Source organism: Strix aluco, chromosome 13, assembly GCF_031877795.1.
Source record: "Strix aluco isolate bStrAlu1 chromosome 13, bStrAlu1.hap1, whole genome shotgun sequence".
In the NCBI taxonomy this organism is placed as follows: Eukaryota; Metazoa; Chordata; class Aves; order Strigiformes; family Strigidae; genus Strix; species Strix aluco.
The window spans coordinates 12990381-13008941 of NC_133943.1; the positions used below are offsets into that span (position 1 = coordinate 12990381).

General features: G+C 40.3%; 1 protein-coding gene across 2 annotated transcripts in view; it reads left to right on the top strand.

Moving 5' to 3' along the window:
- Positions 1-3415: 3415 nt before the first annotated feature.
- The window catches only part of TTC1 (tetratricopeptide repeat domain 1), a 33046-nt gene continuing 17900 nt past the window's right edge, over positions 3416-18561 (top strand). The window contains exons 1-4 of one of the 2 annotated variants that reach the window (XM_074838917.1): positions 3416-3449; positions 4029-4361; positions 15812-15872; positions 17739-17851. In XM_074838917.1, the coding sequence (XP_074695018.1) occupies positions 4038-4361; positions 15812-15872; positions 17739-17851 (498 nt within the window). In that variant the 5' untranslated portion in view covers positions 3416-3449; positions 4029-4037. Of the gene's footprint in view, positions 3450-3693; positions 4362-15811; positions 15873-17738; positions 17852-18561 lie in introns of those variants that run through there. The other variant, XM_074838918.1, reaches the window with a different exon arrangement.

The following is an 18561-nucleotide window of genomic DNA, read 5'->3' on the forward strand; positions in this document are numbered from 1 at the left end:
ACATAAAGTAACCTCTGAACACAACACTCCTGTAAGGAAAGTTAAAGTGCAAAGAAGAGAAAGTGGGACATACAGACAGTAAGTCAGCGCTTGGGAACCTTAAAGACAGAAGTCATACGCATTGACTAACATTGATACCTGATGAGGGGTTAGAAAGCCTCTGCCTCTTCATTTGCTAGCTGGAGGACTGGTCCCCCGATGGTGGGCGGAGAGCCCCCAGTTCTCCTGGCGTGTGTCAATTCCCTGAATACCAGAGAGGCCTTTGGGATTTCACTTCACAGTGGCACTGGGGAGCACTTCCACAGGAGAGAGATTCAGAGACTTCCACTGAGCTGCAGCTTGTTCAGGGCTCACCCCCGGGGTAATCAACAACCCTAAACAGCAGCCATGAGGCTCAAAGGTCACTCTGCTGAAAAGGACTCCTGGGGACAACCCTGTCTTTAATAAAGTAAGACCATGGGAAAGCTTGCCCTTCTTGCTACATCTCGGGTAAAGATTCATAAAGGAATAATCATCCCTAATGAGAGCAGGGAACTGGGGTTCTGGGGAGTTGAACCTTTTCCCCCATGTTGTGTTGGGAAAAACAGAATGCTGAATAGCCCCCAGTTCTAAAGTTCAGGGAGACCCAAAGTGTCTCCAGATCAGAGGAGGTGCAGGCAGAAAATTTATATGGTAAAATTTGCTAATTTTTCTCACATTTCTTCCTATGAAGTCAGTAAGACAGTATGTTTCATCAAAGTTGAGGAAATCTATTTAAAAAATGTGATGATAAGGAAAAATTGTCAGTCATTTTGGAATAGTAACCCCCTGGGATAGAAGCCAAAGGTGGCAGATAGATTTTGGATGGTCTGCTACAGGGCTGGCCAGGGACTGGAATTGGGAGCATTCCTGAAAAGCAAACGTTCCTAGCTCCCACTAAGTTTAGAGCTGTGTGGAAGACAGAAGCCCCTGCCTCACATGGAGGCAAGGTAGTATCTTGCCACTGATCAGCAGCAGCTCAAAACTTCCAAGCAGGTCCAATTCCTGTAGAGTTTTTGCTAGCAAATAAACTCTTTTTTGGAAAAGTTAAAATAAAGGCTAGCACACCACCTTGGATGGGTTGCTGACCCCTGATGTCCAGTATTCTTCTTACCAGTTCAATTCCTTCTGGGGATGAAACACCATGACTTATGCAAACCCCTGTGCTCTTTGCACACCCAGAGGAGATTTAAATTGCATTTCAGCAAATTCAAAACTGCATGGATTGATTTTGTACCACAGCTGTAATTTCCTTCTCCCTTTTCAAATTACATGATATTTAACAGGACAGTGTGAAGGTTCAGAAATATTTTCTGTAAGTCAGAACAAATTACACAGTGCTAGCAGAACAGCAGAAAGGCACATTTTTGTGGGCTAAATCATTGCAGCTGGGCCATTGCAGAATGCTGAATCTACTTTTTTATCAAGAGAGAGAGGGAGAAAAATCAGCCATAGAGCTCCTGTTTGCTTTCATTGTAACTAGCCACTCTCTTGCCAACTTACTGCACAGTGTTCCAATCTTCCATTAATACCCACATCCATCACTGGCACCAACAGACTCAGTCATCAGACATGTTCATTTAGCAGAGCAATCAAACAAATTAAGACCAAAAATGAATCTGGCATCCAAATCTTCAATTTCTACCCCAGCTTTGAAATGCCAAATATCCCACAGGCCCTTCAGGCTTCAACAAAAGTCTGGTGATGTCAGTTAGAAGTTCAGAAGTCAGGACACCTCTCAAAATATTTCTAAAGATGCACCTCCTCCTCAGCACCCTCATATGGGATAGATACACTTCAGTCCACTAACAGAGTTCAGCCAGATTTAATACTTTCTTGGTATTTTAGCAATGGTGGTTGGTAAATCCAAAAGCGCTAATATGGCTCTAACAGTCAGCATACTTCCCCACAGTATGAGGAGAAAGAATAATGAGAATCATCCTCTCAATAAAAGATTGATTACCTTGTTTGTAAGAACCTGTATTCTCTGAGGATAACCTGCAACCATGATCAGAACAATTCTACCTAACCCAAATCTGGAACAGCCTATATAGTGCTGGGGCTTTTTTGTTGCTGTTGGGTTTTGATACCAGGGTTTCTTCTTAAATTAGAGCATTTAAGAACTTTAATTTAGAGGAACATTTTAAACTTTATCTTTCATCAGAACTTGCTTACTAAAAAGCTCCTTAGAGCAAGGAAAACCTCATAAGAATAGCCTTAACCACCTCATGGCTTGGCATAGTGATTTTCAATAAAAAGATATTGCTTCACATGCCTTTGACTTCAAAATCTGTGAAAATTCAGTTTCAAAATTTTGTGATAACCATTTGCAGAGTACACAATGAATGCATGCAAAACAGGATGAAGGGGAGTTTTATGCCAGTGCTTGATTAGATAGAACTTAGTCTTCACATGTCACTGGAACAGAAAACCCAAAACTGAAGTCTGCACTGGAAACCACCAGTTCATGGTGCCTTAGAAGGGATACAGCTATCACATGCATGCTAGTCACTCACTAGATAAACTCACCTCTAGGCTAAAGTAGTGCAGGCAACAGAACCTGGATCAGTAACACCGAGCTGTAGATATGATCCCTCTTTTTGTCTGTCTACCAAAACTTTTTTTTTCAGCTGATCATGTTTTCACCCCGATTTATCCTTCCAAGCCAGGTTACTTGCCCAAGACCACACCTCTCCCACCGCCCACCCATATCATCCATAGCCCTGCCCTGTGTCTCTTCATCTCCCACACACATCCCATCCCTCAAGCACTTCCTGGTGAGCCAGAGCAGTGCCCTCACCGGGGATGGGGAGAACTGGAGCAGGGCTCTGCCATCCCAGGGACTTCCCACAGCTTTAACTGCGCCTGATCCCTTGAGGAGCCTCTGGGCCAACAGCCCCCAGACTCATGTCCTCAGAGCTACCCTGCACCCAGCCTAGCAGGGGCTGCTTTAGCGCCCCACAGGGGCAGGTGCAAGGTGTAACTTCTAACCTTGCAGGGAGCCCAACCAACTACAGGTGTGCAAAAGGGCTGTGCAAGCGGCCCATGTTAAAAAACTCAATCTCGGTGCCCCCACATACACCCGAGTGCAACCCCAGGGAGAAAGAGGCCGAGGGCAACGCACCGCTGCTCAGCCTAGCCTAGCCTAGCCCAGCCTAGCCTAGCCTAGCCTAGCCTAGCCTAGCCTAGCCCAGCCTAGCCTAGCCCAGCCTAGCCTAGCCTAGCCTAGCCGAGCCCAGCCCAGCCCAGCGCTGAGGGGAGCCCGCGAGGCACCTCGGCCCCGCCCGCGCTGTGACCCACGCGCCGCCGCCAGACTACAAATCCCGGCAGCCTCCGCGCGGCCTCATCCTATTGGCTGGCGCCGGCCGGAAGCGACCTGCGGGGTGAGGGGCGGGGCGGGAGGCGAGCGGCGGCCGGAAGGGAACGCGCAGGTCTCTGCCGGGGGCCCGGCTCGGCCCGGGGGGAGGCGGGGGTGTCATGGGGGCCGCAGGCCGCAGTCCGGCCCCTCACCTCAGGGGGCGGGATGGGGCTGAGATGACGGAGCTGGGACCAGCTGCCTGTGGCCTGGCTCTGGGGGGGGCGGCCGTGAGGGAGCTGAAGGGGAGAGCGGTGCAGGCGGGGCCTGGGGCGGCGGCGGGGGGCTCGCTGTACGCAGTCCGCCGGGGGCTGTGGAGGGCGAGGGGGCGCTGAGGCCTGTGGCTAGGCAAGTGTGTGTGACTTGAGTCCCACTGCAGAGGAAAAGCCGTAGCGTAGCGCTGTGCCGTGCCGGTCCTGGGGATCTGAGTTCGTGAATTAACGTATTTATGGGAGCAGTGTGCTGGTCCCATGTCGCTGCGTAGTGCATAGAAGAAGCATGTATAAGTTGCTCCCTCCCCTGAGGGATAATAGTTTCCCTCAGGTGATGTCAGGAGTACTTGTAAGTATTTTAGAGATTTGTCTGCAGACAAGGCATTAAATTATGCTGATTGAGGGTTATTTCTTTCTGTTTCTAAAAACCTAACCACTCCAAGGAGTCCAGCATGGAAGAGTTTAAAGATGCAAGTTCACCTGAAGAATTACTTGATCACTTAAAGCTTTCTGATCAGAAGTCTTCAGAGACTGGCCCTAAAGATGCACAGAATCCCCAAAACATTGAAAGTGGATATACACCTTCTTCAGCCAAAGATCCCACAACAGCAGATGAGTGTTTCCATGACTGTCACGACTCCTTTGAGGCAAAAGAACCTGTGCTGGATGATGAAGGGAATTTACAGAATGATGAGAATAGCTCAAGGAAGCAGACAGAACTAGATGAAGAATACTTACTAGAACTAGAAAAAGATATGCCAGAGGAGGAAAAACAGGTAATCTGAAGTACCAATGCTGAATCTAAAAAGATAAATTTTTTGAACGGTCTGTGGCTGGCATGGAAATGGACCTTTAAAACTCTTTATGTGTCTAGCTTTACTGTTCTTAATTTCTTCTTTTAGGTAACAAATGTTTTGTTAACTTTCTTTGGTGTTCTTAATCATCACATTCCAGTGCAGATTTTTTTTCTACTTTCACCAGTGTGTAAGGTTACTGTGACTCAGAGAGATTATATGAAACAAAAATCTTCCTGTTTCATATTCTTTAGTTTGTGTGCACTCATTGTTTTCACCTGATTAGCTGCAAGGTACCTTTCCAGAACTGAAAGTGGGTTTCAAGATAGTTTTTATATCTGAAAGGCTAGTTTATGTAATACAACTAGTTGGGATTAAATTTGAAAGTATCCTTGTAGATTACTTAAACTTTAAACAAACAAAACACATTAAATGTGTGGTTTTGTTTACTTTCAGTGGACAAAATGTTTGGGTAACAGACTGGATGATGTTGTGGGGAGTAGTGACGTATGTCTTAGGGGAAGTCCAACAGCCTCTGTGATGGTGTTTACTCCCCTGTAAGTCTGTGTGAATCAGATTTTTTTGACCCTCAGTCAGTGGTGTCACTTGACAGCAGTTAGTTTTCAGGGTTCTAAGATATGATGGTCATCAAGTACTTTTCTAACTTTGATAAAATCACTTTCCAGGATTAGGCTTGAGTAATGCAGTAAATTTCTGTTGATAATTATGTTCTCATAGCAAATGGTGGAAGGCTTTCTACTGATTTATGGAAATTTTTTTTCCTAATTTTTTTCAACTTTGGTTTGCAGATGGTGTGGGAGTAAAGATACTAAACTAAAGTCTGTATCCCAACATACAACTCCTATGGTTTTTTTTTGAACATTTTATTTTTAACAAGTTATATAGCTTGGCCTCTTGAACAGATCGTGTTTCAAAGAACTGATCCAGCCTCTTAAAATCTGATTGAATTATCCAAACGAGCAGTTACTTGTACTGAAAACTGAAACAGTGACAAAAAGTACTACTATATTCTTTGGCAGTTGGGAAAAAGATGGAATTCTGGCGTATTGTAACTTATGTGAAGGGAAGACCAGCAAACTTTATTTCATAGTCCTGTAGGCATGAATTAGATCTTATTTTAATAAAGGAAATAGAGTCCTTACTGGAAGGCTGACTCCACAATTTGGATCATTGGTAACATTGAACAACTAATAATGAGGGAAGGAGAGAGCAGAGTGGGGAATGGCAGCTGACAAGAGAAGATAGGCAGCATCTTAGGAGAGCATTACTTCATAGGGGAAGATAGTCTATTGTATAGCTGTATAGTTTTTATTATGGAAACTCCCAGATCACCAGGAGCAGCAGAAGAAATTACTACTGTAATGGACAAGTAGTAGTAAAATGAGGCATTTGATGAAAAAGAAGAAATTAAGGGTTACATGAAATTAATTTTTTTTTAAAATGTGCTTAAAATATTGTGAATGTTTCAGTGAATTTATAGTGGCTTATTACTCTTTTGTACAGGCAGGCTGATCTTTTCTAATTCAACTGTGTTGGTAAAGCTGGACCACGCTTTCTTAACTGTTGACTAGCCCTTTCTGTGTTGTATAAGTAAGTAGGTGCTGACTATACCTTGCCCAAAAAAGTTGGAAAGAGAGAGTGGCTTGGCAGTAACTTGACTATGCCATGGTCTTACTGTCAGCTACTGTAAATAGAGAATGAGGGGCAGAAATATGCAGAGCTAAGATGCCAGAGGCAACCAAATATCTAAATTGTTTGTTACAAACCAGCATACAGAAATTTAATCAAGTTGTGTCTCAAACAGTTCCCTTTGAGGTAGGGTAAGATTTCTGACCAAATACATCAGTGAAGACAAAAAGGTAGTTTTTCATCTGTAGTACAGATCATTATGTTAATATAGCAGTTTCTTGAGGTGGAAAAGCAGTATGGGACTAGTGGGGAAGGGGATCATGGAATATAATCTCCTTGAAGGAGGAATGAGACTAAATGTAACACTTGTCTGCTGCTTGACCTTGTGGAAGTCATACCTCTCTGTGTCTCAATTTTGCCATCTGTAAAATGGGCATGGTGATGCTTGCCAGTTGTAATACTTTGAGATCTAATAGTGAATGATATGGGGTGGGGGGGATCTCAAGAGATCATCTGGTGCAGCCTGTGCCCCGAAAGGGGCTCTGGAGGTCAGGTAGTCTAACCCCCCTGCTCAAAAATAGATCAAATAGATCAGCCTGCCCAGAGCCACGAAGACATCTCAGAGCCTGGAGACTGCACAGCCTCTCAGGGCCCCTGTTCCAGTGTTTAACTACCCTCATGGTAGAAACCATTTTTCCTCGTATTTAATTAGAATTTCCTTTGTTGTAACTTGTGACCACTGACTCCCCTTCTTCTGCATCCGTACAGGAAGAGTCTGTCTCAATTTTCTCTGAGCCACCTTTTCCCAAGGCTGAACAAACTCAATTCTTGTAGGCTGTCTGCTTAGGTCATGATCTCCAGTGGCCTGACCATGTTGAGGGCCCTCGGCTGGACTGCCTCTGGGAAGTCGATGTCTTTCTGCGGGGGGTGGGGTGGGGTGGGGGGTGAGACATCAAAACTGGGCCTTCTCCAAATGCATTCCTTCAGGTGCTGAACAGAGGGCAATAATCACATTCCTTCACCTACTCACTACGCAGAAAAAACACATTGCCCTTGTGTCTTTTCCAGTTTAGACTAAACAGTCCCTTTTTTTCTACTTCCATTTATTGCTTGTACAACAAGGAGCATTGTCATTGTGAGTCATGATGAGGCTTCTGCAGCAGCCTATAACTTGAAGGCAGGTTCAGAGTTTTATAGACAAAGTGCTAAAAACTGTGGAAAATTATATAATAGAATTAAACTCTAGAAAGAGCAGCAGGCCTGATTTTCGTGCTGCTCTTGTTCCTGTTGTATTGTTAGGTAATAATTTAATTTTGCACATCAATTTTTGCCTTCTGTAAAATGAGCAGAAGAATCGTGCATGTTGGATACTTGCATTCAGCTTTGTGGAACTCCATTGAAAGGTGATATGGGAGTACAAAATAACTGTTTAAAGCTGGAAAGATTTCATTAAAGTATTGAGACAGCTGCTGTTCTCATCTTCCTGTAGGTTTATTTCCAGTGGTATTGAGCAACTGTGCCCTTCAGCTTGGTTTATGATTATACCTAATGAAATGGAGGGATTCCATCTCTTAGTATCACCATAACTATTAGATTGGCAATACTTACATTGTGAACGTTGTTTATGTTCCATAGAGAGCTTTCTGAGTGGATTACATAAGTAGTCTTTAAAATACAGCTATTTTTTTCTCTAACAAAATAGTGTTGGTATCTCTTATAAGCAGAGCTTGAGAAATCCAGAAACTAGAGAGGAATCAGAAGCTTACAGCAGTTGTGATAACTACTGAAGTAGCTGATTTGCATCACCTTACATTCTCTGTGTAGTAAAACCATGGGGGTGGGTCATTCCTGAATCGCCACTCCAGCTTTCCTCACAGTACTTGGAATTGATGGTTACAAATTTTATTTTATTTTTATTTTTAAAAGTGAAACATTATATATATTTTTATTATGAAAAGAATCTGTTAAAAGATACAGCTGTTAAGAAAAAATACTGCAGTTAACAGTCTGAAAACAGATGCTGTACATCCATTCAGAGTTTTTCAAACATTTTAAACCTCCTTTCTGTTACTCAAAAGGTCATTTTTGAGAAGAGGGCAATGTGATTTTTTTTAATTTTTTTTTTTGCAGCTGGAGAAAATGAGGCAGAAATATTCAGAACTTGTTTATTTGACTGCTTAGGTTGTGACCAGACACTCAGCAGCAGTGCTGTGTTTGCTACTTAGGCAGTCCTTGATCAGTTATTCTCAGCCCCCTGCTGCCTCCTTCATTGTGCTAGCACACCTCTCTGTGTGAATGTGCAGTGAACCAGTTACGGGGAATGATTCAGATGAAAAATAATGCTGTATTTTTAGATCAAGGGCAGTGCTGATAAAAGTAGACATCAAATGACAGCCTCATGATGGCATACAGGGGTAGATGGACTTTCTTCAATTAGAATATTTGCCTAAATAACAAAAACTTCCTATGTGGTTGCAACACCAACCATAGACTATGTACTTGAGTCATGAGGAGAGCTGGATGTTAGCCCTGCTCAAGTCAAATTTATGGAGCTACACCTTGATAGTAATTTTATTTTTTTTAAACTAAGCCCATTGTTATGTTTTAGCAGCTTTAATAAATGAGTTCCCTTGAGCAATGTTCTCCAATAACTAGGCTGTAGAAAAGAAAGTATTTAATTTATTCTGGAGATCCAAAGACAGGTTCTAGTCCTTGCTCTGTGTTTATGCATATCCTATGTGCAAGCTTTCATGGTAGCAGCTCTGAGTAGAAATTCTCATCCATGTAGAAGCTGCTGCAGAGATCAGAGTGAAGGAGCAAGTGGTTGTGTATTTTCTTTCAATTACATTTCAAGAGCCCATACAGTGAGATTTCTAATTTTAAGCAACAGGAATTACTTCCAGGGAAACAGTACCGATACTGTAAGAAGTTGTGTCTGCAGAATGAAGCAAAATAAGAACTTGAAGGAATATTAAGACACAAACCTTCAAGAAGTATTCTTAAAAACAGATGTGGCATAGAGCCTGGTTACTAGCTTGGACTTGCAACTCTGAGCTTTTTAAGAATTAAGCAGCCTGAAACAAAATTCACTTTTATAAGATTTTGTTGTTGTTGTTGTTTCAAAAGCATGCTGATTGCTGCCTCAGCAGAGGCACTGAGCAGTAAATTGCTTTTGATGCATTACAAACGGATTTTTCTGGTTAGTTGTCACTGACAGTGATGGCTTTGACGTTGGTCTAGTCTGCAGAATTAATCAGAAGACACCCAACAGCTGTTACATGGTAATTGTTTCAGGCTGACCCGGTCTTCTTCTGGAGGAACACCCATTAATTATGAGTTTATCCAGCAGCAAAATTCTGAATCCCTCATGCTCTTCCATTGTGACAGATGTTGTCTTGTTCTTTGGGTCCTGTCTGGCAAAGATTTCAGCACCTGGCTTAGTAAACTCTTATTTTGGATATAGAACACTCCTTTCTAGCTGCTGTAAGATCCTGGAATAAATATCTCATATTCCTCAAAAGCAGTTCCCATCTTTGGGCTGTTGCATGTGCATTGGAGCTACAGCTGGCTGTAATCATGCTGAACTTCTATTTTAACACTAGGAAATGTGTCAGCAAGCCGAGGAACACAGCTCTAGTAGAGGAGATTCTTGATTAGTATCTTGTTAGCAACTCTGTAAGAATTAAGTGAAACTGATCTTTGAGAAATAGTATTTTTAAGTTACACAGATTTTTTCAGTTCTGGTCTAAACAGTAAAACTTCCTTCCCCCCCACCCCACCCCGTTTTCTCCAGGAGTTCTAGGATGTGTTAGAAAGCAACTGTCTTAATCAAGAAATTTCCTTTTAAACTGCTCCCCTCCTCACCCTTTCTTCTCCATGCTTCAGGTTGATCACATTGTTCTTCCATAAATTATAGCTTCTCCACAGAATTTTCTTTTCCAGGGGTTGAAGAACTGATCTGGGATTTCCTCTGAGATGGCTTTGTCAGGTGTCGTCATTCATTTCAGCATTTGGTGTTTTCCTAGTTTGGTCTGTCCAATATAATAGAGTAACCTTGACTCTTTAGAGTTGCTGTTTTTTCTATAGTATTTAAAAAATAAAAGCTAAGGTACAAAATGGAAGGTGGGATACAGCAAAGCGAGTGGATATTTTGGAGCAGTCCTCAGGTGTTGATCACTTGGAGATGTCTCAGAACTCTTTTCTGGAAGAATTATGTGGTTGAACCAAAACAACCAGATTATTAATACATGAGACAATCCAACTGACTGCGCAGCAGTAAAATTTATTACATAAATTACTGACAAATAACAATAAGGAATATATATTTTGTTAATAATTCTCATCAGCATTCAAAATTCTTTTATATAGCATTAAAACTTGCAAGACAACTGGGTTTTGAAGGTGTGAATGCAATCTTGTGAAATACAATAAAAGGCGATCCCCTTATTCAAATGACCTACCTGTAATAACCTGAATCCTGTATACAGTACAGCACCAATACTAAATGTGCCATTGTTTTGGTCAAATTGGAGGCAAAGATGGATTGCTAGAGTAAAACTGCCCTGTCTCATCACTTGCAAAATAGAACAAAACATCCTTTTAAATTTTCTGAGTTAATCAAAGCTTGGACAAGCACATTTGAGAAGTCTATCTGTATCTGCTAGAGTAATTTAATTGCAAGTGCTGGTGAGAAGAACCTGAACAAAATCTGGAGTTATAATCTACCTGTGTGATTTATAGTTCTTCGAGTTAAATTTTTAAACAAACATAAAAATCTTTTGCTAGATGGCAATTTAATAGAAAGAGTGAAAAAATACATCTTCATCTTTCTTTCCATGCTGCTATCTTATTTCAGTCTTATATTCATTGTTGCATTTCTCTGGAAGATGCAGATACTGTCAAATTGAGACCTTTTTGACTTGTGGTGGTGATGGATTAAGTGGTCAGCTCCACTTTTTTTGCCTGAGGCCATTGCCACTGGAATAGGAACGACTGAATGGCCTGTATTGTCACTGAGGAATAGTCACAGTTAGTCTGGCGTGTTAACTTAAACTGACTGTCAGGGAGGGATGTCACCTATTGTCTCCGGAAGCGCTGCTTACAATTTCAGGAAAAAGTAGTGATTTGGCAGTAGAAAGACTGATGTGTCTTTACCATGGAATTACAATGAGCAGGGATCGGCCAGAGTCTAGCAATGCTTGTTGCTCTGTCCGTTGAGTGTAGAGGGTAGATTTGGCACAGTTTTCAAGTGACATTTCTAGCGAGGTTTGAAAAATTATTTTCTGAGTGACTACAATCTTAAATTGAAATTCAAATCCTTGAATGCATGATAACAGCAATAGCTTCACAAAACTGCAGGGGGAAGCACATGACTACTAATGGATGATTTAGAACTAGAATTGGTATATGAAGCTGAAAAATATGTTCTTTATCTGTTTAAATTCCTTGCTTCTGTGCACCCTTTGAACTCCAGTAATTTTAAACTGACTGCTATTTGGTGACCTTACAAAAGGGTATGTGAGATGCAGATGTACATTGTCACACGGTATAAATAGCTTTACAGAGAGAGTATGCATTTGCTGCTCTTGGCAAAACTGGAGCCAAGAACAGTTCCCTAGCAAAGTTAAATCAATTGATCAAATAAAATGCATAGGAACAGCCAGAGTTGGAAGCACTGCAAACTGAGGGTGTTCGTCCTTCAACTCTCACCAGCTATATTTAAGGATTTCACTTCCAGCACTTTTATTATATGGGTTACTTCCAAAACAAATAGTGAAAATTTGTAGGTTGCTCTCTTCTTTAATAGTAGAATAATGCTTTAATGCTTTTATTTTTAACCCTGAGTTTTTTGGCTGAGTAGCTGAGGTCCAGGGACTGTGTTTGATGTTCAAAACTTTCTTTTGAATTGTTGTACTTTATTGTCAGAAGGCCAAGCTGTCTTTTCTCATTACTTCAGATCAGGCCTCGATCTTCAGTACTACTTGTTTGCCAGGCGGGTTTATGTTAAAATCCTGATTTCTTGAGAATATGGATGATTGTAATTCAGTATCCAAATCTGTAAACATTTCTAATCAGATCCTTTAAGAATCACGTTACTAGTTAAATGCAGTTATTTTTTCTGGAATTTAAAAAATAATTTCTTGAGTTTGTATATCAGAAACTAATGCCTACCACTTGGAATTTGTCATCTTTGCGTTAATAAAATTTGCAAAAAGCAAACCCTAAGATTTTGCTGACTTTGAATAGCAGAAAATCATAATGGAGTGTGAGTTGGGGAAGCTGTGTTTGACCCGATGTCATATATGAGTAGTCTCAGGACATGTAGTAGGTCAAGATATCTTTTCTTTAGGCAGAGCATTCTAGGAGTTCAGTCTGACCTACTTCCCTTGCTGAGGAAAGGGTAGCCTGCCCTGCAGCTACTTAAATCTTTTTCTGAAAATGAGTGAGTGGGGGCACTGAAATGACATTGTGCAAAATTTGTCCCAAGGACAAGTCACTTGCAATTTTTTCACTCTGGGCTGATATGATCACAGTAAAATGATGACCAGCCAATTTGCAATTGTCCATTGAAGCTGGAAATTTAGTATACTGAGTGAAAAGGTTATGTCTTCTAACAGTGGTTTAGTTTTCTGTTGGTTTTTCTTTATACCCTGAATTTGAATAGAAGATGGAGACTAACAGCATCCCTTGGAGCAGCCCTTTCAGGTTAAATGTAAATTCGTCCAAAATGGTTGACTTTCCACTGCTTTTGTGCTAGGATTTTCTGTTAGAAATGTACATACAGAGGAATAACTAATGTATTTATTTCACAAATACATACTGTGCTTTAGAGGGCAGTGTGTTTAGGATGTGACGTGCTAATACGTATGCTTTCACATTTTGTGGAGAAGCCAGAGGAATTTGGTTTTAGGGATAGTCTCCTCCTGTATATTGTTTATGGGTCATGTTCCAAATGCAAATCCAGAATGATGCATGAGGTACCCTGTTAGACTTTACCTTTTTGAAAAATACTGTGCAAACTTGTACAGTTTGGAACTTAAGGGACTGTCTGAAACCTGTAACACAGGGATATCTTGATAATGTTGGTCAAGCTATAACAGAAATACTGGTTTTGAACCAGGACTGCATTGCTTGGATTGCTGCTTTCCAGGGAGCTGAGTAAGCTGCAGAACCATATACGGTGTTCTTGCCAATGCTGCTGGCTTCTCAAACATGCGTAGACAACACCTTTTCTGGTCAAGTAGTCAGAAGACCACAAGACTGTGCCTGACATTTGTATGTCTGTAACAGTTATGTGACTAATAGTCCTCTATCCTTCAAGTTTGTGCAGTTACATTCACAGACAAGAGAACATACCAAGGAACAGGCTTTTGGAGGAGTAGAGTGGTATGAATCATCAGCTTCCCAGTGTGACAGTCCTTAAACTCTTCAGTTGCTCAGAACTTTCATCTGTCCATGTTTCCTGAGTGAATATGGCCATACAGCCACCTTGGTCTTTCTTCTGTGCTGTTGAGACTCCACATCACAATTGTCTTGGCTACCTGAGAAAGAATCCCACAACTGAAGAATTGGGTTTTTGTTGCTTTTTTTTTTTTTTTAAATATAAAGCTTATTCATCAGAAGCTGCCTTGCTGCAAATCACTTTTAGTATTTAATACTTAACTGGGGTAAACATGTAATATTTTATAATAATTTTTATAAAATGAAACAAAATAATGATAATACAGGTAAAGCTTTTCATCCAGTATTCCTTGATGTTAGGGTTTTTGCATCAGTACTGTGACCGTGCTGTAGTTCTCACTTTATATGAAAAAAATTATTTCGTTATTGTAGAGTTGCACTCCAACTTATGCAACAGTGAATCAGTTAATGGCACTTAAAAGGCCAGTTCTAAATAGGTCATGAGCAATGAAGTCAGTAGGACTAGTGTTTCAAGCATTTCTTTTCTTGAGAGGATTGTCTATGTAGATCTTTCATGTTTTCCAGTAGGATCATCATCTCCAAACCTGTTCTCTGCTGAAATCTGGCTGCTTTGTTCACTGGTATGAAAATTACTTCTGTTGTGCATCCACTCTATATGCATTCAGGATGTTTTAAAAATTTCATTCTGTGGAGGGCCGACTGTGCGTGTGTCAGTGACCTTGCTGGAGCTGTTCTGTGTGGCACTTCAAAAGTTTGGGTGCAGCTTTCAAATGCAGTTACATACTCCCTGTGCTGAACAGCAGAATCCTGCATATATACAAAGAATTTGTGCTTTTAATGCAGTTTGTGCCTTAAGTGCTTAAATCTGTTTGTATGCTCATATTTAGAAAGCACCAAGTGGCTTGTGTACATTGGTGTAAGTGACATTGTGGAAGGACCTGGGTAGGTTTGTCAGTCCACCCTGGAGGAAAGCCAGTTTCTAAATAGTGGTGCATGTTTTGTCTGACCTATGTTTTGTCTTGTTTTTTAAATGTGAGGAGCAAGGAGTATTAGAAAACATATTTAATAAGCGATAGAAAAAAATTTAGTGAACTAGGCATGTATCAAAAGGGTCAGATGATATTTTACTGTGTAATTTTGTGTGTCACAATTGAATGCCATTCCCTTGAGCCTAGTTTTCAGAGCATTGTGATCTGTTATTACTAAGATGGTGACAATGGTCAGGTGAATTACTTTCCAAAACCAATAAAAGCGAGAGGACGGAACCTCTGATTTTGTATTGTTTGTCAGCTACTTGGCATAGCTGTGAGATGGTGCAGCGCTCCACAAAGAGTACTATATTTAGCTGTTTCCAAGGAGATGTTCTGTGCGATATTGATAATTGCATTAATCCTTGATTTACACAATCTGCAGGAAAGGAAACTGCTCCTTTTCCTAGTGTTGGCTTTTTAATTGCTTGATGATCTATAATTTATAAACACCTTGATTTAAGTCCTTTGTGTATGGATGTGTGTTGTGGTCAAAATCAGTGGTCAAATGATCATTTTTCTACCATAGAAATGATTCGTGAACATGAGCATTGCTTCTTGATATTACTGTCTTTCTTACACTGCTTTGTTTTTACTTGTGTGAGGTATGCCTGCATGTGAAAGACTTCCATTGTAAATAGGTTGAAGAGATGTCGTGGTGACATCCTGTGTTTTCTGTGTCAAAGGCTAAGAACATTCATGTCAACTTCACTTGTGCCAAGAGTACTGTTAAGATATTCATGGTTGAAAACACAACTCTGCTCAGCATGTGCAATTTTCACTGTATAACAGAACAATCTTCCTGTCTCTGGGTCTGATGGTTTAGTCACTCTGCATAAGCAATCTGTCAGGGCAGTTTTATCCATGGACCTGTTTCTAATGCAGTCAACTCAGTGTGCTTTGTACATCTCTGAAAGTTAACTATGAATTTTTGAGGTGGAGTTATTTCAAGCAAAACTTCTGAGACTTTACATCTCAATTATATTCTATGTAGTTGACCTGCACTGACTGAATCGAATTGAGTTGGAGAAGTGAACAGCCAGCTAAAAAGCTAACATATTAGTTTAAACAGTGTAATTCACGATGAATGCTCTTTCTGTATACTGTTGTCTATGAACTAAAGCTTTTTAATTGCCTTGTTGTTATACTCCAGTGTTTCATAGATATATAAAGTATATCAGTGTCACGATGACTGCAAGCAAGCTCGATAGTAGTTAAAATTCTTCGGGTTATGTTTTATTCTGATTTCTAGTCATACTTTATTTGGAACTGCAGCTGACCTAGTTGTTCATTTCAATTAAATACTTTGAGACATTTTCTTTTCTTTTGTAGAAAAGAAGAAAGGAGAGCACAACACTGAAGGAGAAAGGAAATGATCAGTTCAAGAAAGGAGGTGGGTCGATAATCTTTTAACACCATATGGATGTTAGAGAATCTTAAATTAGTACTTAGTGATCATGGTGATGTTGCAGAAAACCCATAGGAAGATCTCACACCTATCATTGTTCAATTTATCATCTGTATCATTTTTCATCCAGCTCTAGAGAACAGAAGGAGATAGCAGACCTCCGTAAGAGTTAAGTTTAAATCACGAAGATTTGGGTTACTAAAGCAGGATTCTCATGAAAGCTAAGTGTTTAAATCCAAAAACATGATACAGAATTGACTGCCTTCCAAGTGCCGTGGTTTCTTTTACTAATCAAAAAAGGCTTCCACTAGGCTCTGAGTTTTGTTAATGCATGTGATTAGAATTGATGTAGGACTCAATGGCTCAGTAGCCCTCTCATACCTTTGTACATTTGCATGTTTCTTTTTATCCACTGACTCTGTTATACATTTTATTTATGTACGTATGTGTATGTATAGGCATCTATATGTACATATATCTATATGTGTATATATATGTACTTACATGTACATCTGTATGCATATATACATACACCTATATACATATATGTATATATAGAGATGTACACACATGTCTCTGTGTATATAGAGAGATATACATGTATACACACATACATTTCAAAAAAAAATCTAGAGGTAAGTAAATTTCTAGCTTATGCCAGATGTGGACATCTTCTGAACATAGTTAATGCATAATAACGGAGTTGAGGTCAGTAATAAATAACTGTACCAGTGCTTTTAATTAAAAAACATAAAGGGGGAAGTGATTTTTGACATTTACATTTCATTTAATGTTCTAGTAGCTAGAGGATTCACAAAGACACCAGGAAATGCAGATCATACTTTCCTTAGTCAGCGGGACACAAACAAGTAACTTCCCCTTCCCAGAAGTATACCCTGACAACCAGACAGTGGCCTTCCTGTTGGAGGTCTCTTATTGTGTGCTAAGAGAGCAAAATTCCTGGGGAATGATTTACCAGTTCATGCAAGCATCAGAGCAGGCAGGGGGGAACTGCTTGGGCCATGAAAGCAGGAAGCCTGTAATGTTGGCTGAGTCATCTTGTGAAGTCTCATCCATAACCTCTTCTTGACAAATTCTCTGGCAGATCTTTTCAGTGTGCCTGTGCCTGCCAAAGTGCTTACTGATCAGAAATACACAATCTTTTAAGCACCTAGATGGTCACCAGCTAATGTGCACAGAAAGAATTGCTCTGTTTTGAGGACAATGCACTTGTCAGCTGACAGGGTATTGTTCAGAGTCAGTATAGGGCCTTTTCACTCTTGATTCTACCTTTATTAGAAAATAAGTAACTTGATAATCCTATGTGGTTTACCACTGGTTCTTCCTTTAGACCAGACTTGATGACGGATGACCTTTGAGTGATAATGGGTTTGTGGTGACTGAGCTTTAAGTCAGTCATTGAAGATGATGTGGCAAGTGAAATATCTCCATAGCAGCTTTGAACAGGTATCAGTGCCGTGACATGTTTCAGCACATACTTCCTTTCAGATCAAGGGTACGTTTAATCCAAAGAGATTCTACATCTAAGGCTGATACTCAAATAGAATGAAACAATTTCAGGGATGAGAATTATGTGCACCTCATGCTGCACTTGTTACATTAAGATCAGGACTATATTTCTGCTTTTACAAGGGTGTTGATTTTAAATTGTCATTGATCTATGTACTACTTAGCAATGTACTTTGTCTGAGAGCAGTTACTGATTCTGGTTTAATATTGCATCATATGTTGAGAAATGTTTCCAAAGGAGTCTTAGCCATGTGGTTCACTGACTGTACTGGCATTTGAAATAAAGGGTCTGTTTTGGTTTTTTTGCTATTGCATCTGCAGACTATGGAGAAGCAGAAGACTCTTATACGAAGGCTCTGCAGATTTGTCCAGCCTGCTTCCAAAAAGACAGGGCTGTTTTATTTTCAAACAGAGCTGCTGCAAAAATGAAACAGGTGAATATTCTTTTTATTTTATGAAACACCATGTATTGATTATATGACATGCAATTATAAAGTCATTAGGGGTGCATAAAGGAGGGCAAAGGAATAAAGCTGTTTGCGGGTTTGCTGCTTGCTCTGTCTGTCAGGCTCCCAGTAGGAAATGCTGGTATGTTTGGTTTTACGGAGGATGAATGCAAACCTGAGAGTTGCAATTGGAACAGCTGTTCAAAGTTGCTCTGCTGCATTATGTTTAAAACACTGATTTTTCTTTCATTCTATTTTAATGACATTCAAAGTTCATATGGAACAGATGTCTTTAAGCATGTTTAGTGTATGCAGATCATGTATTAGATTGTTTAGAATTGTAGCTAGTTACAGTATTTTTTTCTAAAAGCCTGGATTATCATATACTTCATTTAATTGGCTCAAATACTTTGAGGCATAAGCAGGACTTCCTAACTATGGCTTTATTAATTCAGTTAGTCTGCTTCCTTCACAGTTACTATATACTAGACAGACCTATATAGTAGGGCACAGTCTGGGTGGAATGTCTGCAGTTTTCTTCATATATGTTCTATTACCTGACCAGGGACAGGTGCCCAGATGTTACAAGAATCAGCAATACCCTTAGGTAGCATGGAAGGCATAGACCACAATCTGTCTGAACAGAAACTTTCACTTCTTTAGAAAGAGGAGATACTAATAATTCAGGAGATAGTAAT